Source organism: Planococcus citri, chromosome 2 (genome assembly GCF_950023065.1).
Source record: "Planococcus citri chromosome 2, ihPlaCitr1.1, whole genome shotgun sequence".
Taxonomy (NCBI): domain Eukaryota; kingdom Metazoa; phylum Arthropoda; class Insecta; order Hemiptera; family Pseudococcidae; genus Planococcus; species Planococcus citri.
The window spans coordinates 76,808,600-76,835,194 of NC_088678.1; the positions used below are offsets into that span (position 1 = coordinate 76,808,600).

General features: G+C 34.7%; 2 protein-coding genes across 2 annotated transcripts; both read left to right on the forward strand.

The window, feature by feature from the left end:
* The first annotated feature begins 296 nt into the window (after nucleotides 1-296).
* On the forward strand, nucleotides 297-13,154 carry LOC135837813 (lysosomal aspartic protease-like). The gene is made up of 9 exons (XM_065353207.1): nucleotides 297-983; nucleotides 1,116-1,161; nucleotides 1,248-1,365; nucleotides 2,839-2,939; nucleotides 5,076-5,245; nucleotides 5,422-5,553; nucleotides 5,653-5,818; nucleotides 5,958-6,050; nucleotides 12,635-13,154. The coding sequence occupies exons 1-9, from the start codon at nucleotides 847-849 to the stop codon at nucleotides 12,836-12,838; spliced, it is 1,167 nt and encodes a 388-aa protein (XP_065209279.1). The 5' UTR covers nucleotides 297-846; the 3' UTR covers nucleotides 12,839-13,154.
* Nucleotides 13,155-14,437: 1,283 nt separating this feature from the next.
* LOC135837815 (vitellogenin receptor-like) lies at nucleotides 14,438-26,368 on the forward strand. Its single transcript, XM_065353208.1, has 10 exons — nucleotides 14,438-14,773; nucleotides 14,870-14,946; nucleotides 19,503-19,640; nucleotides 19,734-19,832; nucleotides 19,932-20,063; nucleotides 20,133-20,354; nucleotides 20,430-20,601; nucleotides 20,683-20,899; nucleotides 23,309-23,497; nucleotides 24,690-26,368. Exons 1-10 carry the CDS (start codon nucleotides 14,643-14,645, stop codon nucleotides 25,164-25,166), a joined length of 1,854 nt encoding a protein of 617 aa, XP_065209280.1. The 5' UTR covers nucleotides 14,438-14,642; the 3' UTR covers nucleotides 25,167-26,368.
* Nucleotides 26,369-26,595: the final 227 nt, after the last annotated feature.

A 26,595-nucleotide genomic window follows, 5' to 3' on the forward strand; every position in this document is an offset into this window, starting at 1 on the left:
TCGATTTTAAAACTTATAATTTAAATATAACCACGATCTCGGCGAGTAAAAATTCTGAAAAAATTCTCAGTTTTAGTCCTTTTTATATAGAATAACATATCAAAAAATTGGACTGGCATCTTTTTTCATTTTCGAGAAAAAAAAATTACAAGTTTTACAATTGCTGCAAAAGTACCATCCGAAACCTAAAAAATGAAAATTTTTGCATTTTTGAAATATTTTACCAATGTGTAGACGATAATGTGAAAAAAATCCCCCTCCCCCCATTTGTCAACGAATTGACATTTTTCGTGCTATAAATTTTTATTTCAAGAGTGAAATTAATGCATTTTTCGTCAATTTGTCGACAAATTGGGGGGAGGGGGATTTTTTTCACATTATCGTCTACACATTGGTAAAATATTTCAAAAATGCAAAAATTTTCATTTTTTAGGTTTCGGATGGTACTTTTGCAGCAATTGTAAAACTTGTAATTTTTTTTTCTCGAAAATGAAAAAAGATGCCAGTCCAATTTTTTGATATGTTATTCTATATAAAAAGGACTAAAACTGAGAATTTTTTCAGAATTTTTACTCGCCGAGATCGTGGTTATATTTAAATTATAAGTTTTAAAATCGATTTTTTTAGGTTTTTGAAAGTGGCAACACTGATTTTGACATCACTCGTCGATTACCCTCTCAAAGTACTACAATTTGAAAAAAAGTTCAAAATTCTATACCACGTACAACCGGAGCAATTTGCAACTGAAATTTTCCATTTTCGGCCATTTTGGAGAACTTTGAAGCGCCACAGCTCCGTCAAAAAAAATCGAAAAAATGTCCGGTTTGCGTCATTCGTCATCGTTTGATGACCTCTACAAATGATCTGATTTTGAAAAAAATCGAAGACCCCTCGTGCAAAAATCCGCCGATTTGGCATGGAATGACCCGTGTATTACTATTCGTATTCATAAGCATTCGCCACATTGGAGGAAATGGCATCAGGTAAGAAACATTAATTTATGATTTTCCATTGTAATTACTAGATACTTAGGTATTTAATTTCACTAACACTGAATCTATCTATGTGCTTTTCAAATCCAATGACTAAAAACACGTTGATTTATACTTTGAAAGAATACCATTATCAATAAACGATCCTCAAGGTTATAGAAATCAAATGGTAAGCATAAAAGCAAAAATCACTAATAAGAAAAAAAATCAGTATTGAAATCAACGAATATTCATGCAACGAAAAATGTTTTACAGTTTTATGGAACTATTTCAATTGGAACCCCGCCACAGAAACTGAACATATCATTCGATACAACAGTTTATTACAATATACTGCTCACAAATTATTGTGAAGGTTCATATTGCCATGACGGTAAGTCAAACGTATTCCATTACACTCAGCATAGACGTAATGCTTATACAGTCCACGGCGATACAGGCAGACTTTTAATTTTTCAATAAAATGGCTATAATTGAGCGTTCATCAGCGGCGCCCACTCAATAGCAAAAAATGAATCAAATTGCGCACCTGCTTTATTCCAACATTGGCGAAATTGTTTGTATTTTAGTTAATCAACTGCGCCTCTAAGAATTCAGCTGCTATTTATTTTATCAAAGGGTAGTGCAAAAAGTTTCTGTTTTGCCTTTTGTTCAAAAATTTAAAATAAGCAGAATTATTACGCGTGTGTATAAATTTAAAATAGTATAAATTACATACCAAGTTCAATAATGTGGGTGATTATAAACGAGTGCGAATTGCAGTCCTCGCCTTCGGCTCGTCCTGCAATTCGCACTCGTTTATAATCACCCACATTTTTTGAACTTGTGTGTGTAATGTATTTTACGTAATACACACTCGTAATCTCATCATTACACCTCTGTCGCTAGATGCAAAATGTACGTCATTATGAGCGACCTAATGCCGGGTCAAACACGTACGTAATAGCCGTATTATGTACGTGGTGTTATGTGGCAACACCGCGAAACTCCTCATTACGTACGCGTTACGTTTGGACATAATTTAACCGGTGAACTGGTGAAGTTTGGTCACTCATAGACGCACATTTTTTGCATCTAAACAACAGAAGTGTAAAATGGTGAGGTTACGAGTGTTTATTATGTAAAGCACCTTACATTACGCGATTAATAAAGTGTGTGATTATGAACTCGTGCAAAGTTACAGCGCTCGTCTTCGACTCGCGCAGTAACTTTGCACTCGTTCATAATCACCCACATTATTAATCTAGTAATGTAATGTACTATTACTCAATACATGCATATAAATATACACAATTATACCATCAATGTTTAGACGTGAAGAAGCGTTTTTATGAGTCGACACGACAACCGAAGTATGCGTAGTGCGTACTCGCAGATAAAGTGTGTAGCCAAAATGATTAAAGGAAAACAAGCTTAGGGCTGGAGGGAGGGGGAGGTGGTGGATCTCCTGTTTCTGCTACAATTTTTTCCCCGTAATAATCGGACTTTGTCACCTTCCGCGTCATCCCAAACAATAGGATTCGAGCAGTGCGGCCACGTAATGAATGTTTATTATTTTCCTAGGACAATAATGTGAACATTATTTTCGTTTCATTTAGTCGCTCATAAAAACGCACTTTTCGCGTCTAGTATTGGTGGTATAATTGTGCGTTTATATGCCTGTATTGAATAAAAAATACTTGGGGGCATTAAAGTTCTCCAAAGAGGCCAAAAATGGAAAATTTCAGTTGCAAATTGCTCCGTTTGTGTACGTGGTGTGGAATTTTGAACTTTTTTTCATATTGTAGTACTTTAAGAGGGTGCTCTAATGAAATAATAATAATAATACGTGGTACCACTGTTGCAGAAAACCACACGACTTATAACCACACGACTTTTAACTACAAAAACTCGACAACTTACCGATGTAGACGTTGGTTCTGTCATCGAGGAACTGATACATTTTCGGTAAGTACGCACAAAACATCGACGACCAACGAAAATAAAAGTTCATCATCGCGATCTCGAACGGTGACGTCATAATAGCATGAGCGCGCTACAACATGGAGAACAAAAAAGAGAAAATTTGAGAACTTATAGGGTAAGCGCAGGTAATACGAGGTACATAGGTTCAAACTCTTCCGGAACGAAAAAAAATTAAAATTTTGGCGACAATCGAAAATTCAAACATTTATCTATTCGTGATAAAAATTGTGGCCCGGGAAAATCATTTTTACTATCTTTAATTACAGTTTGAAAAAAAAGTTCAAAATCTAACATTCCGAAAAGTTGCAGGTAATATGAGGTAATGTACCAGGAAAAATTACAATAAACTGATTTGCAGGAATTGTACTCAAATTTTTCTCAAAAAAAGTAGATAACTTTAGGTACCCAAAAAATGTTAATGTAAAAAAAAGTGGCAACCAAAAAACTTCAATGCATTCAAAATCAAAAAATTACATTTGATTTTAGATTACAAAACAAAAAAAAAAAAAAACCGTAATGAAAATTTTGATAGCAGTTTTTTCAAAAAACACAGAAAAAAAACATCACAATTCAAATACCAACCATTTTTGAAAAAAAACAACCTAGCAAAAGCTCAAAACAGATAATTATTAACATTTCAAAAGTAAACTACTCGTAGATTAAAATACAAAAAGAACGCATGAAAATAATATTATGGATTCCGGAAACATAATCGAAAAATGTGTTAAACTACTAAAAAAATTGCAAAATTGAAAGAAGAGGGGGAAGTTTACCGAAACAGGGAGGAACGAAATTCAATCTTTCAATCAAAATAATTTCAAAAAATCGAACACAAGAATACCAAAAAAATTGAGTGTTTGAGAAATAATAAAAAATAATTTGTAAAAAAAATTGCATAAATGAGAAGACTCGTTTTAGAACGGGAAACTTATTATAAAATTAACAGGAAAAGGCGGCGGGGGAGGGGGGAGATTGCAATCCAAATTTGGAAAAAAAGTGATTAGTGAAAATAATTTTAAGAATTCGAATACGAAAAAATATACCTTGCTTCAAAAAGAAAAAAAAAACCTTCATCAAAACTGTCAAAAATTGACACAAAAGGCGACAAAATTATTGAAATTGAGAGAAAATAACCAAACGAGGAAGCAGAGCAAAAATTAAGATCTGGAGAAAAAAATAGTCCAAAAATAATGTTGAAAAATCTCTTCGTGATCATCTTTTAATAAATCAAAATCGCGAAATTCAAAATGAACTAGAAAACAGAGTTTTGTCAAAATTTAAAAAGTTGAAAAAAATCACGAGGATTCCAGAATAAAAATTCGATTAGAAGTACGTAGAAAACCGCCACCGAAAAAATTAAGATAAAAAGCACTAAAGAAAAATCATCACAAGAATTTAAAAAAAAAACTCACGAAGGAAAATCGTCGAAAAATTAGAAAATAGAATCTATGAGAATTCAAAAGAATAAAACTTGAAGAAATCCTCAAAAAAATTCCAAATAAAATCATCAAGTCTCAAAGTCCAAAAAAAAACTTTAAAAATCTGTAAACAGGGAAATTCTGCAAAAATTTAGGCAGAAACAATTTTCAAGATTTAGGACTAAATTAGGAGAAAATGTTATTAAAAATCTTGAAAATTCTACAAAAAAAGGTTTCGCCGAAATTCAGAAGAAAAATTTAGGCAGAAAAACGAATCAATGAAATTCAAAACAAAATGATGGAAATGATGAAAAACCACACAAGCTCGAGGGAAGATTTTCATGAAAAAATCACGAGAATTCAAGGTGATAAAATTCGGAAAAAATTCAGGGGGAAAAATCATCAAAATTCAGAGCAAAATCATGGAAAAATTATTTTGGAAAAAAATCACCATACCAAAATTCAAGATATACTTAAAAATCAATCAAGACGGGAGAAAATCCACTAAAAACCCTCATAACGCTGAAAAAGCAGCGATTCCATTTAAATAAAAGCGATGTTTTTTTTCGAAGAATGTTAGATAAAATAATTTTGAAAAAAAAAAAGGAAAAAAGTAAGCAGCGGTTTTTTTTTTTTTTTTTTTTTTTTTGACTAACATATCTACTTATTGGTACTTCATTAATATGCTTATTTACTGCAGATAGGTAATATCCAGATACAAAAAGTAGAGTTTGCTCATGTAAGACCATCAATGCTGCCCGAGTTCGACATTAAACTATCTGGTGCTGTGTCATTGCATCCTCATAATGAAGAATTCTTAGAACACTGCAAAAAACTTGGATTAGAGAAGAAATTTTCATTCTACACCAAGTAAGTTCATTTTTTGGCTTATATGTGTATCTATTCTACTTGCTAATATAATTTGCTCCTAAAATAGCATACTTCAATTACTTCATATACCCATGTACCTATACTACCTAGCTATCTTTCGCTTTGCTCTCTGTGATTAGAAAAAACGTGAAATTTTCTATGTTGAAATATTACAGTTATCCTTGGGACTATAGTACCTCTGAATTGATGTTATGCGGCGAAGACAAGACAAAGTTTCGAGGTAACTTGCAATACGTCCCTATGACTAATGCAAACATAACGTGGGGATGGTCGATTACAACGCAAAGGTAGTCTTTTATGATCATCAAACTGAAACTTTCGATGACGCGTAGATATAGTAATAGTATCCTCCAAACATTTATTTACATTTGTTTACTTTTAAACAGTATTTTTTTACATCATAACGATAAAAGTGTTCGAACAATGGAATTCCTAGATAGAGTTTTCATGGTCGAACCCGACTTTCCATACATTAGAGTGCCAAGCAAGGACATAGAGAAAATCCACGAAGTATTACACATCACAACATCGAAAAATGGGAATTTAGAGGAGGTTAGAACAATTACTTGATTTTAAGTATTCAGCCATATTATTCGCTTTGATTTCTCTTCCTCAACATTCAAGCAGCATAGTGATTATAATTTTCTTGAACATAAGTACCTATTGAAATCGTTTACCTACTTGAAAACAGGTTGACTGCAAAACCGTTCATACGTTACCGAGTATCACGTTTAGAATTGCTGGCACGGATTTCACTCTTGATGGGAATGATTACATCCAACAGGTATATAACAGTACGGTCTCGTCGGTCTCCAATATTATTCGTGCTTGTTAACCATAAGACTTTTCAGAGAATAGACCAATGGGGCAATCAGTGCCACTGACAAGAGTGCGAGACGGAGCAGTTTGCACGTGGTGCGTGTTTTTAAAAAAAGTTTGAAACTTCATTTTTTGATGAGAAAATTCAATCTTCAGCTTCCAACAGAAAAGGGAAACGAAAACCTGTTTTTGCTATTGAAGAAAGAATGCATTAAAAAAAAAGAAATGCAACCTCCATTTTTGAACAAAAACTGAAAACCTCATTTTTCAAAGGAACTACTACGTAGTAAGCTTTGCTTGCAAAAAGAAGTCTACGTGAAATTTCTCTCAAAAAATGGTGCTCGTCATGAAACAGAAGGGCCTTCCCCTATAAGATGGGTACCAAACGGCCTCTGATCCATAATGGGTCTAAAGTGGCCCAAAAAGTCACCCTTGATGTAAAAACTCTCCATACAAATTTTTGAGCTGCCAACCCCTCCCCTTTTGGAGAAACTGCCACATAAACACCAAAAATTCAAAGATTCGTTTCTTGGAGGGGGAGGGGGGTTGATGAAGAATGTTGAAATTTTCTCAACATCACTTAAATTTCAAAATATTTATGTAACACCACAGGGGTTGTAAAAACATTTCCCAACTGTTTAATTTTACTAAAAATCAAAATTTATTTTTCAAAATTGAACAATGGAAAAGATTATACAGCCCCTGCGGTGTTACATAAATTTTGAAATTTCATTTCAAAGAGAGCAAATAAAAAATCACAATGGGTGGTAAAAACCTTTCCCATTGTGTTCATCTGTCGGTTTTTATTGAATTGAGGGAACACAATGGGTGGTGAAAATTTAATTTTGAAGAGCATTTTTGAGCTCCACATGGAGCTGAACTTCAAATTTTCAAAATAGAACAATTAAAAAGGTTTTTACCACCCATTGAGATTTCTTATCTGCCTCTTTTTAGAAATGAAATTTATGAATTTGAGTATGTAACACCGCAGGGGTTGTAAAATCTTTTCCATTGTTCAATTTTGAAAAATAAATTTCCTTGCCTTAAGAGGAAGCAATTTTTTTCTGAAGCCTGGTACTCCTAAAGTATCCAACCAAAATGGACAAAAATTTGATGGTAGGTCCCTCAGACTATCTACTACTTACTATCAGAAACATGAAAACTTTTGGTTTCAAACTCTTGTCTCAATCAAATGAATTGTAGGTAAGTTAGGTCAAATGTGCCGACACAACAGCGCAAATTCATTCCCAAGATGGCACAAATCCAATTTCGAAGTAAAACTGTAACTATAAGTATCTTTTGAATTAGATTGAAATTCCCAGGAGAAAAAGTTTTATAAACTTGTATAGAGTTCTATAAAAATTGCATAAAATTTCATAGAATTTCATCAAAATTGAAATAGCTTTTTATAAAGGTGTATCAAATATGATTACAATTGTATGCAGTTTTTAAAATTGTATACTTGAACATTTTTTCAGTAGAATGGATATTTTGCATTAACTGTATAAATGTTTATAAAATTGTTTAAAACTGTATGCATTTGTATAGAATTTGATTCAGCTGTATAAAATTTGATAAAATTGATCAAATATGAAATATGGTGTTAGTTTTTAAATTTTCTTTTTTTTTTTATCAAAATTCATGTAGTTTTATCAAATAGACAATATTGTATATGTTACCGTTAAAGTATTTACTCCAGGTAATGTATGAAATAACTAGTTATTTCATACATTAACGAAAAAGTGTGAAATCGGATTTTATTCTACACTTTACCTAGTTATTTCATACATACACGAGGTGTGCTTAGTTAAAGTGTGAATTCAATGAATGAACTGTGATAAAGTAAGAAATGAAGGTTAATTCAAAAGCTGGAACATATATGAGGGGTCATTCCACGTCAATTCAACCAAGGAGTTGTAAGGGGGGGGGGAATCGGCGATTTTTTTGAAATTTTTCCTGTGGAAAGACCTTCCGAAGGGATAACCAATGGGGCAATGGCAGAAATCGCAGCCCTCTAGCCCTTTTTTAAAGGCTGCTAGGGGTTTTCAAAGTTTTCAGTGAACTTGAAATATTATCCATTTCAGCAGTGGATTACTCGATAACCGTGATAAGTTACCTACCTACCAAAATGGAACTTTTTCCAATAGTTAGAGGTTTTGAACTTTTGAAAGGCTTTTTGGTGATATCATAAAAAATCAGTGTTGCCACTTTTTTTTAATGAAAAATTAGCTTGAAAAGTTTCAAAACGTAATTTTCATGTCATTCCGGCTCTCAGAAATTCTGAAAAAAAAAAATATTATGGACAACTTTTTATGTTGAACAGCATATTAAAAAAATGGGATGGCATTATGTCGTAAAGTCGATTTAAAAAAATTGAAAGTTCGAGAAAAAAATGTGATTTTTGATTTAAAACATGAAAAAAAGTTTTGACTGGTGAAGATGACCCATTAACCCATTTGACCCCTACTTTTACATATCCGTTGAAAAAGTTGAAAAAATAAACGTTGCCAATGAGTAAAAAATGGAATGAAGTGCAACTCAAAGTGTCATGCGAGCAAAAAGTGCTGTGATAAATAATTTTTTTTCAATTTTTGGAAGCTTTTTTTGTCACTAATGTTTTTTATCATGCTCAAAACTATATTTTTGTAATAAAATGATTTTTAACCGCTCATTTCATGATTTAACTGATCACACCTAGCTATTTCATGGAATACCTAACTAGATTTTTCATACATTACCTAGGTGAACTGTGAACAATTTACTTTAATTAAATACTTTTTCGTTAATGTATGAAATAACTAGGAAATAACTAGTTATTTCATACATTACCTGGAGTAAATACTTTACGGTAACATATACATTTTTATATAAGTTTATCAAAAATGATACAATTGTATCAAATGAAATGGTATAGTTAGTACTCTTAGATAAAGTACTGCGTCATTCTCTATAATTATATTGATTTTATTGGTCTCTTCTACGAGGCCAGGAGGGATAGTCGGAAAGTAAGTTTCACATGGCTGGAAAAGTATGAACGCGTGGATATTTTTTGACCAAAATTGGAGGAAATATAGTTCAAACATTCAACCAGATCTGACAAAATTTATTCTGCATTTGGGTGCATTGTTCATATTTTACAGCGTGGTTAGTAGAGTGCTGATAAAAAACATCCGTCCAAATGTAGTATTTAGCAAAAAAAAATTTTTCAGTTGTAATAATTATGAGTAAAATTCATCAAGAATTACTCAAAAGATATCATATCATACTAATGTTTTTACAAGTTGGCACATTATTTGGCGCTGTAAATTGTTCATGTGATGGTTGCAAAATTTCTGGTGCTGAGTGACTTTTGACAATGCCGACATTCAGCAGATTATCACTGAACAATCTACTTCATTTGGATTTTGATTGAACCAAAATAATGTTACTATGGTATGTCTTGAGTGGTTCTCAATCAATTTTCCAATGAATTTTTCTTTTGTTAGCTTGGAAAATTAATTTTTTCTGAAATATAATTTTTGGACGGATGTTTTTTATCAGCACTCTACTAATCACACTGTAAAATAAGAACAATGCGCCCAAATGCAGAATAAATTTTGTCAGATTTGGTTGAATGTTTGAACTATATTTCCTCCAATTTTGGTCAAAAAATGTGCACGCGTTCATACTTTTTCAGCCATGTGAAACTTACTTTCCGACTATCCCTCATAATTATTCCACTCAAAGTGTCATGTGTAGTGAAGTGATGACCTGGGGGGTACGAGCGTGGGACTTGATTTTTGATAAAAAGTGGATGCTTTGGAAGCCCACAATCCACAAAATGTATTATTCATCAAATGATCTTGCATTAATTCATGAATAATTTTGAATCAATGTTAAAATTTGTCTTCATAACAACTACATATAAAATTTTATAAAAAATACCCAATTATTTTTTATGCAAAATTTGTCTCTATCAAATTGTATACAACTGCATACAACTTCATAAAATTTTATACAGTTGTATACAGTTTGATAGAGACAAATTTTGTATAGAAAATAAGTGGGTATTTTTTATAAAACTCTATAAAACTTTTTTTCCTGGGTTATCATGTTGAATGCATTAGGATCCCTAATTTACCCCATTTTATTTGTCTAAAGGCTGTTAAGAGTTTTTTTAGTGAATTTGGCTGACAATCCCACTTTTTTCAATCTTTTTGCAATACCTAATACATTTTTATGAAATACAGTGGCGTCGCAATAAGTGAAACCTCGATATGTGAAAAAAACTCAATAAGTGAAATAAAAACCTCCTTCCCTTCACCATGAACCAATTTTACATGTAAATCAACCTCAATAAGTGAAAAAAGGCCACCTTGTTAACTGAAACTATGATTTATCCCAAAATTATCGCGTTTACCTCTACAAGTGAAATGCTGTCTGCGTTTTACCTGTATAAGTGAAAATACCTCTTTAACTGAAAGGTACTGACTCATTCAGATTCCATAAGTGAAAGAGAACTTGTTAAGTATGTGTGGAATTTTTCTGTTTAATTCAATTTTGTCATTCTCAACATTTTCAAAAGCAGCATCTTGAATGGTCCGAATAAAGCCAGGGCAAACGTTTTAGAAAATTTGTGATTTAAAAAGTAGAACAACATTAATTTTAATGAAAGAATTCATTTTTCTCATGCTTTGAGTATTATGAGTATTTCTTGAATTTTTGGAGCAGCAGAAGGAAGGATCTACTTAATGAACACTTCACTGCTTTGATCAAAATTAAAACTGTGGAACATAGCTCAGCACAAGTGCAATCAAAAATTGATCAGTTTTTCAAATTATAAATTCATAATACGTTTGAGGTGTTCATGTATCAATTTGTAAAAAAAAACAACATAAAAAAAATCAATAAAAATTCATTTTTTTTTGTTTTTTTTATCCGAACTTTGATAAGTGAAAATTAACCAAAAAAAACCTCTTTAACTAAAACCTTTATATGTGAAAGACTCGATAAGTGAAACAAAAATTTTCTTCCCCTGAATTTTCACTTATCGCAACGCCACTGTATTTTGAACAGAAACATGTAACATTAGGCACACTACATGATTCACCTAAATCTGCCCATTTTTGTTGATGAAAAGCTCCTGCTTTTGCTGCTGCGCCATCATAGGACTGGTTATTCAAATTCAAATTTTAGTCAATTTTGAATGAACATAAACACTAATGAAAAAACTGATTAGCGCATTAAAAAGTAGATGAAATTTCACTCATTATAAGATACTTTCAGTCACTTAAGTAATGAAACCAATTTGGAAGAGCTTCCGGCAAAAAATTGCAACAATCGAACTTTTTAAGCAAAAAAACAAAAATATGTACATTCTCAAGAAAGCAAGGTAATTGTTCGAGCGGGTACAACTACATTTAAAAGTCAAAGATGTGAAGCACAAAGACAGGGTGCAGTTGGTTTTCACATCAGCGTTGCTAGATGCCAGAAATTTGAATTGCACCATCTTAGGAACTGCACTATCATAGGGCAGGGTCTCCTACAACAAAAGCAGGTGGCTATACCCTTGAAGAATCAAATCCCACCAGTCATTTGTGATTTGGCTGTGCTCCAGAGAGGTTCATTCAGTGTTTGGTTATGCTTTTGAGCTTTTAGTATTGTGCTGTGCATTTGATGTTGCATAGTGCTTTTGAGCTTTCTTTTTTGCATAGTGCTTTTGAGCTTTCAATATCACATAATGTTTTTTTTTCACGTTGTGCCTCTTCGTGCTTTTTTTTTGCATAGTCTTTTTTCACAGATATTTTTTTTCGAGTAAGGTAACCTGGCCAGTAGTTGACCCTAGTAGTGGAAGTCTTATAAAAAAGTAGCTATCATTTTGAAACAAAAAATCTTTTGGTGATAAGGAAAGCACCATATATGACTATATGGTCACTTTTTCATTATACATATTATTCGTAGCCAAGCTTGAATGACTTATTTATTGAACAAACCATTGGACTTTGAAAAAACACCACTTTGGGTGGATGTGTTGGACACGATAAGTGGATGTGTTGGACACGATAAGTGGATGTTTTGGACATGCTGAGAAATGGCGTTTTTTTGAATGCTTATTTTTGGAAATCCAAATTTCAATCCATTAGGAATCAATTGTCAGTATCTGTCCACAATTTCAGTTGACTCGGATTGTTTTTAATATTAGTGAGGCAATACCGAAGAGTCAACTTTTTTATGCCATATTTTTCAGCCAGTGCTGGCCTGCTCAAATCGACATATTTTCAGGAGGCAACTTCAAACGTTGTTGATCAGCATTTTATCATTCCAGACTCATTAAAAGTCTTTTCTGGATTTGTCGGATAAAACTGAGGCATTCTTACACCCAAACATAACAAATTAACACGAATTTATCGCAGTGTCCAAAACATCCCCACAATGCCATTTTCTACTTCAACTGGCTGTGGGAAAAAAGTATCAGCTTTTCACGAAAAGGTGATTCTGTCGATAGCCCGGATCGCATTAGGTCAATTGAGATGCACAATAAAACTTTGATGCAGCTAATTATTTCCACAGTTGATGCAAAATGATCAACAAGTCTGCATAGTTCGGTTGATACCGCAAGTCGGTCCGTTTCACTCAGATTATTGGACCATAGGAAACGTTTTCACCAGAAAGTTTTACACTGTAATCGATGTGGAGAAGAGGAGAGTTGGATTCGCCGAAAGCATTCATGGGAATAGACCTGAGGTCTTCCTTTATAAGCATGACTCAGAATAAAGATTTTGATTTGATTTGAAATATGTACCTACATACTTGTGAATTTCTATTTTATAAGAATAAAATAATAAAATGGAATGGTCCTGACCAATAATTCACCATTAATATAACACTAATACGAGTAGATGAAACACTCTTGTCAAGTAAAATCAAAAATCATTCGAAAAATGGCGTGTTTCAAATCACATTTTTCGTAATTCGCTTGATTACTGTATTTTTAGTGATTTATTAAGCAAAAAGTAGGTACGATATTATTTGTTTGCATTTTACGAAAATCTATGCAATAAGGTAGTACATATCTGAATACCTAAACCTATATCTACCTATTACCTATTGTATATTTTGTTTCAAATTAATAAATAAAATCATTTTAATAATACCTTTAGATTTGATGCTCAGAGATGGCAATACTGAAAGGGAAAACTTTAATTGAACGACAGAAAAAGTGAATTGCACGACAGAAAAATCCCACGACGAAATCGTGTTTTTGAACGACAGGGATTTAACGACAGTTTTGGTCATTAAAACGACAGCATTGAACGACAGACCTTGAACGACTAGCATAGAAAATTCACGCCATGAAAAAGGGAATGCACGACGAACATGGGAAACCCCGACGAAATTATTTAAATTGCCCGATGACCCAAATTTTTGTCCTCTTGTTTGAATTAGTGAACATGAATGGAGCAGTATTTGTGAATAATGAATGGTACGCTTGTTTCAATAAGTGATATCTTATCATTTTCGTTTCATTCGTGTCTTTGTTGAATAGTTATATCCGAAGTTTTGGCGATGTAGGTACCTGCTCAGTACACATACATTGAACTACGTATAAACATTACTTAAATTGGATTTCATATTCGTGTTCGGGGTGTTCGAGTCATATGGAAACGACACCAACATTATGAAAATATCTGAACTTTCAATATAGTGAAAATTGAGTTGGGGGCAGAGGCACTGGAAGGGTGTGGATGCGGGTAGCATAAAATTGCACTTTATATTCGTTTTCGGGGTGTTCGTTTCATATGGAAACGACACCAACATTATGAAAATAGCTCAATTCTTAATATAGTAAAAATTGAGGTGGGGGCAGGGGCACTGGAGGGGTGTGGATGAGGGTAACATGAAATTGGACGTCATATTCGTGTTCGGGGGGTTCGATTCATATGGAAACGATACCTCGTTTACCAAAAACAATAATTTACACCAGAATCCATTTTCAACCCCCCTCTGTTGGTTTTTTCAATTTTTGACCACGGCCCACCAAAAATTTTTTTTTGAAAAAAATATATGTTTTTAGGGGTTAAAACTTACATTCTGTTTGCAAAAGTAGAGGCGACATCGAGCCCGACGAACTCACCCTCTTCAACTCATATTGACGTTATACCTGGAGGTATGTATAATTGACGTTAATCATTCAATAACTCAGGTTTTACCAAACAAAAAAACAAAAAAACAAAATCTTTAGTTGAGAGATTGTAGGTTTAACATAACAATCAACATCGTGAGGACTTGGTAACCTCCTTCAAAACCGAATTTCACCGTTTCAAGCCATTTTCCTCATCATTAGTATGGTACCTGATTGGCTTCTTTCTGTCCTGTCCATTGTTCCATGCTGGTCCCACGCGATATGCTCGAAAAACTGCAGCAGTGTTACATTTTGGTGCTTAAAGGATGGTCGTGTGCTTCGAGTATTCGTTTTCCACTCGTGTGATATAAACGAACCGTAATTTGATTTTGATAGGGCGTGAAAGTTATCATAATTATTAATCAATATTAGCGCCTAATTTAACGGTGATCAAGTATGTGTAATAAAATCCTTTCTAGATTTTTGCCAAAATGTTGGCCTATCTCGCCCTTGATGAGATTTTTAGTGATATTTTGTCTATTTTGTGTCGTAATTTCAAATGTGGAGTGTGTGAAGAATCTTTCTCGGTAAATATAATTTAAAATGGCTGACGGAGATGTGTAATTTTCAAGTTACTTCCAGAACTTTGGAAAAATTAATTATTCGTGCCATGTTTTACGCAGATCTAACCTACCTGGCGAAGAAAACAAACATGTCGATGGAAAGAACACCGAAGACGAACATTCACCGATAAGACTGGGTAAAATGACCTAAATATTTTTCCTTAAAAGTGAACGAAATGAATCAATTGCGGTCGACTTCGTAGGCTATTTAAATTGGCTTGTAGAATAAATTTCGGCTTTCCAACTGCATTTGAAGAAATTTAGAGGGAATTTCAAGTTTCAAAAATCTGCCGGAGGCTCCAGAACTTTTCAAGACGGTTTGAAACAGTTTTCAATCGATTTGTTAGGTCGAAATCCTAAATTCAGCTCTCTAGGTCAATTTGGCGAAATTTTGATTTTTTCCCCCTCATTTTTAGCTTAAATTCGATTTTGAAAAATTCAGCGAAAATCAAAAAATAAAGGGATCCAAACAAAACAGCTTAAGTAGGTGTGTATTCGAATATACTAGACATACCTACAAGTTCCCTTGGTATTTTATTCACATTCTGAATAAAATGACATCTTGTTTAAAGTACCCTTCTTAACGTTTCCATCATTAGGTATTACAACAATAGCAATATGCATCCGAGAATACATTATGCATCAAAGGTAGTTTTTTTCAAACAGTATTATTCATACGAGTACATGTGAAACGACTCGAATTGTTAGGAGAGAGCATGAACGGGGGTGCGGACAATAGGTAGTACCTATTGTTTGACACTTTGATGTGGTTAAGGTTTAGTTTTCATTTTCTCTGTTAATGTATTTTGTACCTAATGATTTTGAACTTTGCTTCTCTAAAATGAAAGAATTGGAATGAGAATACGATTAGTTAGTAGGTATATAAGTACAATGTACATACATAAAGTCAATAATTATTTTTTTCAATAGTCTGGAAATAGATCTGTCTCGATCAAAAATAGGGTAAACTTTATTGTGCTTTTCTTGAGGTCATATGGCTCAATATTACAAAAAAATATCATCTAGTCAAGTTTTAAAGAACTGAAACAGAGGGCAGGGGGCAATATGAAAGCTGTTAGAATTTTTTATCTCATCGAGAAATTTTAACCATAATATAGGATCAATTCCACCACAATTCAACCAACGTTTTCCAGTCATCTCATTCGATTTCGCTCAATTTTTTTTTTTACAATATCCACCCACTCAGTAAGTAATAAAACCGCAATCGGTTTGGTCCTGGTCCCCTCAGCGGGGGAGGCTTCCATTATTTTCACATTGTCTCGAGGTACTCAACTTCAGCAGTGCATTCATCCAAAGCTATGATACGTTCATCAAAACTGATTTCACAGTACGAAAGGGCATTGTATTCTGAACTTTCCAAGTATTTTGAAATTTTCAAAAGTTGAAAGTTGAACTTTCAAATTGAAAGTTCCAATTTCAAAATGGCGCTGTAAGTGGGGGAATACCATTTAAAATTCTGAAAAAATTTCCATTGATGTACCTTTTGATGATTTTTCGAAATATTTAATTTTCGAGATGGGATCTTTTATTGGAGGGAGAGCACCCCTCCCCCAAATTTGGGCAAAACTTCCAAAAAAAATCTGGGGCATGTGATACATCGAATTGCATGTTTTTGATGACGCTGAACACGAATATGACGTTCGATTTTTGATTAGAACCCATCCACGGCCCCCAGCACCTCGCCAACGGGGGTAAAAGTTCAAAAAAGTGTTTTGTTTGTTCGACACATGGAATATTTTTGTACTTAGAATGTTCTTGGTGACGCTGAACACGAATAAGACGTCATATTTTTGATCAGACCTCAAGGTATTGTAAAAAATATTTGAGCGAAATCGAAAGACACGACTTTTCAAATCGCATTTTTTTGGTTGAGTTGACATGAAAGGACCCTATAACCAACTTTGAGGTCACACTAATTCAAGAACAAATATCGAGAATTTGAAATTATTGAAGGATCAACACTAAAATAACAAGGGAAGTATCCTAACTCGAAGAATTGATTTCGAACCCCACAAAGCTACATTGAAGAGGTATTCCAAAATAATTATACCCCACCATCACTCAAAATTACGGGCACTTAAATACATTTTTTGATTTTTGAAAAATTTTTGAAAATCAAAGGGCTCAAAATGGGAAAAATCTAATTTTATCAAATTAAAATACCAGAGAAGAGAAAGCTTGAAATTCAGGGATGCCAACCAGAAAAAAAAGTTTTGGTGAAAGGTTAAATGTTAATTACCCAAGATTGAAAATTTGAGTTCCTGGTTATGGGTACCAGAAAGTTGACGTAATTGTTTTCGGTTCCAAGGGTTGAAGTTGAGGTAATTTTATTTTCATTTTTTTTTTTTTTGAATAAAATTTTGAAAGACGTGTACCTATTTAAATGATAAATTAAAAAATTTCCTTTTTTAATTTTTGGCGTTTTATTTTGGAAAAGAGAGGCACCTGATCCAAGTGAAGGTGGGAGCTTTCAAAAATTTGGGTTTCAAGAAGTAAAAAAAATATACATATTTTTCAAGTGAGAAATTTTTTGGCTTCAAAATTAGGAAATTACGGTTTTTTTTCTTTAGCAATTTTAATAGAGAAGAAAAGAAAAGAAACCCTAGCAAAGCGAGGGCGAAAGCTTTCGAAAATTTTGTAGTTTGAGAAGAAAAAAACAATCACGATCAGTCACCATGTTCAAACTATTTTATTTCATTTCCAGAATGCTGCCGGAGCCTCCAAAACGGTTCGAAAGCACCATATACCCCAATTTTGAAAACACTCGGTCTGCCGATCCGCAGCTGCAGCTTTAAAGCTCAGTGAAAGCTCGAAAGTTCATAATTTTTCTGAACTTTCGGCTGAGAAAATTGATGGCTAAAATTGGTGCCTAATTACAGCATTTTTCGCGTTGAATCCAAAATATACAATACATAGGCCTGCCGACCCATAAGTGTCGCCGAAGCACCGCCAGAGTGGGTCAAAGGGGGAGTAAATTCGGCAAAACAAGGATCGCTACGTATCGAGAAATTATCTATTACAGAATATCAAATGAATGGTGCTTTTCAAGAAGGTCCTATCGACAAAAAACTGGTTTTGAGAAAAACGCATTTTTATATTTCGGTGTTTTGCCATTTTGGTTTAAAATGATATAGCGAGCTCCGTTTTTTTTTTGTTGAATAGAAGCATCTTTCCACTATTTATTTCCTGCGTAGTAATTTTTTTTCCACCACCAACATTTCCATGGGAGCGCTTTACAAAAGAGACCTCGATAGGACCTTCTTGAAACGACAGGACCTTCTTGCGGTTATTCACCTAAAAATCGATTTTATTCCTTCTCAAACCCACCAAAAACATGAAATAGTCACTCTTGAGCAGTAATTTTCAACGCAGAATTCAAATTTTGAGTCAATTTTGCCCCTCGACCCCCAGGGGGGGTGGTACCAAATGAAAATTTGGGGAAAATGTGAAAAAAACGAGTATAGTGTCAAAATCTTGATACTTTGAGTTAAAAACCACGATTTTTGAGTCAATTTCCCTCGTAGCCCCCCAGGGGGGTGGTACCAAATGAAAATTTGGGGAAAATGTGAAAAAATCGAGTATAGTGTCGAAATCTTGGTACATTTGGGCTGAAAACGCGATTTTCGAGTCAATTTTGTCCCTCGGCTTCCGGGGGGAGGGGTGTGGTACCTAATCAAAATTTAAGATAAAAGTGAAAAAATTGAGTACTTTAATGTAATATCTTTAATACTGTAGGGCAGAAGTTTCTTCCGCCAGCATTCCCCAAAACGACGAATATGAAAAATTATGCATTTTAGTGTATGTAAAACAACTGCGATCGATTTACCTGCGGAAACCTGCTAAAATCTGTATCATCTCATACTTTAGCCATGCATGTGTGAGTGCGCACTCGATTTTTTCACTGTTTTCCCCAAATTTCGATTTGGTACCACCCCCTTCCTCCCTGGCGTGCGAAGGACAAAATTGGCTCGAAAATCGGGTTTTCAGCCCAAATGTACCAAGATTTCGACACTATACTCGATTCTTTCGCATTTTTATTTGATACCACCCCCCCTGGGGGGCTACGAGGTAAATTGACTCACAAATCGTTGTTTTTAACCCAAAGTATCAAGATTTCGACACTATACTCGATTTTTTCACATTTTCCCCAAATTTTCATTTGGTACCACCCCCCCTTGGGGTCGAGGGGCAAAATTGACTCAAAATTTGAATTCTGCGTTGAAAATTACTACTCAAGTGCCTTCTGGTATAGTTGTGATCAACCATTTCGGAGAAGAAGGTAATGCGCGCATTTTCCAGTTGCGTTTCCTAGCCAACTTCATTTATAGCTGCTGTTTGTGAACAACACCACATGGAGCGCTGCGGTTTGCACCATCTTGTGTAGAAAACGTCAGAGATTCAAATTCCATGAACTCCTCAAAAAGGTCCTATCGGTCGATAGGACCTTCTTGAAAAGCACCATTCAAATGTATACTTGTATCTTGAGATTCTTTTACGATTTTTTGTCAATAATCCCCTGTTGATATTACTTGACACTTGTGCTACTCGTAGGGTAGTAACTTGTGGTAAACTAAGGTATTTTTGTGAACAGGTCAGCTATTTATCTTGTACCTACCTACCTGACTTACCCACCTATTAATCTTTTTTCATTTTATGGATGCTATTTAAACAGATTTAGTCGACTGTTCAGTCCACAATGGCCGATTCTTGTGCGAAGATAAGCGAAAATGCATCAAGTTATCAGATACGTGTAACGACGAATGCGATTGCTTTGACTGTTCAGATGAAAGTGACCTATGTTGGGAATATAGTGAGAGTTTTGTTCCATACCTAGTATACGTATTTTTAAAAGTAAGATAATCGTAAGTGGTAAATTAAATTAACCTGTGCCATCATTTTGCAGACGAAATTATATGTCGATCGTGTGATCATTTGTGTTTTCCTTCTCCACGTGGCTCCACGTGTTTGAGTAACAACAATACTCGCCAAGTCAGCTCATTAGGTAGGTATATGTGAACGTGCAAATAAAACAATCCTCACACAAAATTCTTCACCTCATCTCGCATTTCTTATGTAAAATAAACCTTGAATTTTTCTCTAGATCTTCAAGAATGTGGTCCAGACGCGGTTTGTGATCAAAAATGCGTCATGTATGAAGGAATAGAACGATGCTCGTGTAAAGAAAATTATCGAGGGAAGCCTGGAACCAAGGGAAAAGAATGCGTTAGCCATGGTAAGAGCATCTACAAGGTTTTTAGCTGATTAGATGGTTTATTGTATTAATTTGTATCTTTTTTTTCAGTATCTTATGAAAATCTTCTTCTGTATTCTACTTCAAAGGAGATCAAATTATTAAATTTCACTGCCAATGAGACCCGCGTGATCCGGAAAGATGTCCAGTGCACATGTTTAGCCGCAGCTGGTGATTATTTGTATTACGGTATAGAAGATAAAAAATATAAAGGTTATGTGTACAAATCTTCAATTCGGACTGGTGAGACGGATCTGATCATTAATACCACATGTAAGTTGACATTCACCTAAATATTAGGTAGATAGAGGAACGTGAATATGATTCTACAATTTCACTTATATTTAGATAAGGGTTCAGCTAGGATTTACACCATCGACATCGATTGGATCACTGGTAACATTTACTTTTCCACAAATCAGTTCATTGGCGTTTGTTCAGAAGATGGGGCATTTTGCACGAGAGTTAAATCTCTTGGTGAAGCTGATTTATGCCATATCGGTTTAGCTCCACGTTCAGGGTAGGTACCTATTTCAATATTTATTTATCTTATGAGCTCATACCTACAGACACCTAGAATAATACAAAATGATTTTTACAGGTTGTTATTCACTGCAATGGGAGCAGTATTCCATCACCATCCCTATTCCAGAATCCTGAAAACATCAATGGATGGATCAAACCAAATACCAATATACGACGGAGATATACCCCATCCAATTTCGTTGACTGTTGACGAATCATCTGAGAAGGTTTTTTGGATAGATTCCGATCTCGGAGAAATTCAAAGCATAGGGTTTGGTGGCAAAAACTGGAAGGTAAGTTTAAAGGCTATAGGTGGATAAGTATGGCGAATTTGCCCCCGAGAGCTTCAGGGTTGATATTTGCATGGAAGGTGGGTACCCTTGAGCACCTTCCGTCACGAAAGTTTCAGACCCCCAGACCCCCCCCCCCCCGATTTTGAGAAACCACCCTTTTTATGAAATTACAATAGAAATTTTTTTCTCAGCCCCATGTGAACCGATTTTTTCAATTTTTTGGTATGTTGTAAACATTCATAAGAAGTATCCCCACAAAAATTTTCACCCCCCTTCCCCCCATTTTACCCCCCAAAATGACGTTTTTTAGCTTTGTTTGCCCGTTTTAGCAATGATCATGATTCTGCACAAAAATGGGAATAGCATTTTTAAATGTGTTTTCGACCCCCTAAAAACATTTTTTTTTTTCAAAAAAAAATTTTTGGTGGGTCGTGATCAAAAATGGAAAAAACTAACAGAGGGGCTAAAAATGAATTCTGGTGTAAATTATTGTTTTTGGTAAACGAGGTGTCGTTTCCATATGAATCGAACCCCCCGAACACGAATATGACGTCCAATTTAATGCTACCCTCAACCACACCCCTCCAGTGCCTCTGCCCCGACCTCAAATTTTACTATTTGTATATTAAAAATTGAACTGTATAATAATATTGGTGTCGTTCTTATATGAATCAAACACCCCGAACACGAATATGAAGTCAAATTTTATGCTACCCTCAACCACCCCCCTCCAGTTCCTCTGCCCCCACTTCAATTTATACTATTTTGAAAGTTTTGATATTTTCATAATGTTGGTGTCGTTTTCATATGAATCAAACCCTCCGAACACGAATATGACATCCAATTTTACGCTACCCTCATTCACACCCCTACAGTGCCTCAGCCTCCACCTAAACAATAAATTTTTTTAGCTAACTCCGATCAATCCTCGACCAATAATTACTTCAAATCAAATCAATTACTATTAAAGGTATGTTTCGCGAAGGTTGAAAACTCAACGACATCGCAAGGGTCAAACTTTAACATTCTCGAGGAGCTGGCTGTAGCCTGGAAGGGAATAACCGCGGGTAGACCTAAATTGGACTTCATATTCATGTTAGGGGTGTTTGATTTATATAAAAACGACAACAATATTATTATACAGCTCAATTTTTAATATAATAGTAAAAATAGAGGTGGGGGCAGAGGCACTGCAGGGGTGTGGTTGAGGGTAGCATTAAATGGGACGTCATATTCGTGTTCGGGGTATTCGAGTCATACGAAAATGACACCAACATTATGAAAATAGCGGAAACTTTTAATACAGTATAAATTGAGGGGGGTAGACTGTAGAGGCACCGGAGGGATGTGAATGAGGGTAGCATAAAATTTTACTTCATATTCGTGTTCGGGGTGTTTGATTCATATGGGAACGACACCAATTGTAATTATATAGCTCAATTTTTAGTATAATAGTAAAAATTAAGGTGGGGGCAGAGGCACTGGAGGGGTGTAGTTGAGGGTAGCATTAAATTGGACGTCATATTCGTGTTCGGGGTGTTTGATTCATATGAAAACGACACTAATATTATGAAAATAGCTCAACTTTTAGTATAGTAAAAATTTTAGTTGGGGGCAGAGGCACCTGAGGGGTGTGAATGAGGATAGCATAAAATTTGACTTCATATTCGTATTCGGGGTGTTTGATTCATATGAGAACGACACCAATATTATTATATAGTTCAATTTATAATATAATAGCAAAATTTAGGTGGGGGCAGAGGCACTGGAGGGGTGTGGTTGAGGGTAGCATTAAATTGGACGTCATATTCGTGTTCGGGGGGTTCGATTCATATGGAAACGACACCTCGTTTACCAAAAACAATAATTTACACCAGAATTCATTTTTAGCCCTTCTGTTAGTTTTTTCCATTTTTGATCACGACCCACCAAAAATTTTTTTTTGAAAAAAATATAGGTATGTTTTTAGGGGGTCGAAAACACATTTAAAAATGCTATTCCCATTTTTGTGCAGAATCATGATCATTGCTAAAACGGGCAAACAAAGCTAAAAAACGTCATTTTGGGGGGTAAATATGGGAGGAGGGAGGTGAAAATTTTTGTGGGGATACTTCTTATGGATGTTTACAACATACCAAAAAATTGAAAAAATCGGTTCACATGGGGCTGGGAATAAAATTTCTATTGTAATTTCATAAAAAGGGTGGTTTCTCAAAATCGGGGGGGGGGGTCTGGGGGTCTGAAACTTCCGTGACGGAAGGTGCTCAAGGGTACCCACCTTCCATGCAAATATCAACCCTGAAGCTCTCGGGGGGCAAATTCGCCATACTTATCCACCTATTGCCTTTACCTGAATACATGGCACTATAATAAATTAAATTAATTGCTTACACGAGAGGTCAATTTCAGAAAATATTTCGAAGTTCTCCGTTCAATGTTTTCACCATAAGCGCATTCGAAAGTAGTTTGTTTTGGACAGAAGAAAACAAAAACACCATTGGAATGAATTTTGACAATTCAACTAAATTTATCATCGACAAAAATGCAACTTCCGTAAAATATTTATACGCGTTTAACCCTGTTTTACAACGCAATAAAGTGAGTTCCTATCCTACCTAACCTACCACCTAGAATCTACATACTAAAATACTTTGGTTGGTCACAGTGAATGATAATAATGATAGCACATGATTGGTTGTTGCACTGGACAGATAATAACATTCCACCAATCATATGCATCTACATATTTCACATTGCCAACCTATATTTTGAATGAAAAACTTTCTTTGAGGTTCACCAGATTTTTGTACACCCTGTACTTACTTAGTAGGACAGAGTGGAGAAAATTGACAGTGAAGTATGTTGGAGATTTTGAGTTGAAATGGCTCTAAAACAATTTTTAGCCTCCCACATGCCCCGGTGGTCAAACTGTGCCCCCCTCCCAAATAAGGCCATTTCGGAAAAAACGGTTTCTTGAATTTAAGAGCACCAATTACACCATTCAATTTGTCATCTCAAAATCACACCTTTTGAGTGCTATGGGTATTGGTACTTTTAACCCTTTCACGCTGAATGTTGGTTTCACATCCCACCTCCAATTTTTTTACATTAAATCGTTCCTTGGATATCTCTAAGCAACAAACGTAAGTTTGTTACAGATTTTTTCCTCAACTCACACACAAGATATTGAGGTGGGAACACACATGTCCCAGCTGTGGACTATGAAAATGTGTCCTGGGATAGCATATGTCCCATCAGTGTTTAAAATAAAAATTTTGCAAAAATTGCTGGTACAAGTGGGACAATACCAAGAATATCATTCCAGAATGCAAAAAGTCATGTAAAAAATTTGTATTTTGGATGCAAATGAGAAAAATTTTTAAAAACCACACCTTTGGTATAATAAAATCTTAAAATTTTGAAAAATTAACACTTTTATGAAATCTTATCAAAATTGAGGGCCAGTATGGGTTGAAGGGCGGGGAAATTTTTTTCTTAAAAAGGGAATTATTTAGAAACATTCTGGAGCAGAAACAAAAAATTTTCAAGAATAGAACTTTTTTTGATTTTTTCGATTTTTTCCACACTTAGGGGGGGGGGACTATCAGCACCACTTTTTTTACAGATCGGGAAACAATAAAAAATAGGGCATTATTTTCTCACCTGAGGTCATGTTTTGGGGGTATGGGAGCTACAAAATTCCAACTTTTCAAAATAAGGAACACCCTAATCAACTTGTATCTAAGGATTAAAGGATACTGATGTACTTTTGTTTGTTCATTTTTCACAGATCTCGAATCCTTGCACGAATTCAGGCTGTAATGGTCTATGCTTACTTCGACCATCGTCAGATGAAGGATTTTTAAATTTTACATGTCTAGTACCATGTGACAATACCAAATCTTCGAGTAGACAGAAGTGGTGCAATAATACGTTTATTCCACATGGACCTTATTCTAATGAAGATTACGGGGACTACGGGGACTACAACTACGACAGTCAACCTTCCCAACCTTCCCAAATAGAAGAAGGATGGAGGGAAAAAGGTTCCAAGGATATTCCTTCCCAACCTCCACAAACAGAAGGAAGACTCACATTGTTTGTGATCTTGGCAATAATTGTTGGTTGTCTGATCGTGTTGACTGGTGTTTTGATTTATTTTGTTTTTCGAAGAAAGAGGTTCTGCATGAATAACCAATATTCTCAAATGGATGTACCATCTGTCGTGTACTCGACGCTCCAACGTAACCAGACTGTTATTGAGTGAAATTAATCTAATACCGTATGCAAAGTAGCACACGCCAAAACGATTTACTGATTGTGAGCTATCAATACGTGAATATTCAGATATTGTCAACAGTGTTTAATAGCTTGATTAAAAGCGAAACTATGTCAGAGGAAATTGCAGAACACAATTAACTCGAGGTGTATATGACGAGCTGCGCTGCAACCATCTCATCTGTTTCATAATTAATAGAAGAAGAGCAAATCAATGTCCTTAACCATGACCCCACATGGGGGTTGTAAATGAGCTTTTCGGCTCTGAGCTCATTCTACACTAAAATATGTTGAAAGCCTGCCACAATATTACGCATTCCATTAATTACATAATCCATAAAGAAGATATCCTTATATATTAAAAGATGTTTGAAGGAAAACCTTGATAGAGTCCGCCAGCCTTTTCTACTGAACCGATTTCAACAAATTTTTTTTTTAAACGTTCCTTTTAACGTGTAGATATGTCATCAAGAAAAAAAAATCGGAAATTTTGAAATTAAGGGCCGAAAAAATTGAAAAAACACGTTTTCTATTGTGTTTAAACAATAGAATTTCGAGTAGAAACCTTGATAGAGTTCGCCAGCCTTTTCTATCGAACCGATTTCGACAATTTTTTTTTCAAACGTTCCTTTTGACGTGTAGATATGTCATCAAGAAAAAAAATCGGAATTTTTCAAATTAAAGGCCGAAAAAATTGAAAAAACACTTTCTCTATTGTTTATAAATGCACGTATTACAATGCACACCGACAACAATACACTCAGAACGTTGCTATGTGGGCGTGTTTACAGCGTAGGGGTGTTGAGGAGGGAATGATGTTGTTGTTTGTTGTGTTGCGAGTTACATTCATTGCTATAGTATTTTATTTTTTTCAAAACTGGAATGTGGTGTCTGTTAAAATAATAAGGAGAGGAGGTTCTACACTTGAGATCATTTGGGTTAGGATTTTATTTCAACAGCACAAATTTAAATGTTTAGTGGAACATTGTTTGTAAAAAAGTTAAAGTGAAGATGAAGAAGGGTTCAGTACAGTGTAGCCAGAATTTTCTCAAAGAGAGGGCAAAACCAGATATTTAGGTATGAAAAATCGAAATTAGAGGTAATGTAATGGAAACCCTTCGTAATGTACATATGATAATTTGTATGGAAATGAAGGTGCAATTACTGCTCAAGTGAAGTGAGAGCGAAAAATTTGTTGAAAAAAATGGGTCGAAAAAACGGTTCATTATTGCGTGCATTATTTCTAATTTTCACTCGCGGGGGGGGGGGCTCAAGTCACGTTCCTCTCTTAGCTAAGCCACCACTGGTAGGGTTTCTACACTTGGGATACAAATTTGACTATCCTACCTCAGATTTTCATTTAATAGGATTGAATTACTGCAGCATACTCACTACCTACTCATTTTATGCCATCATTT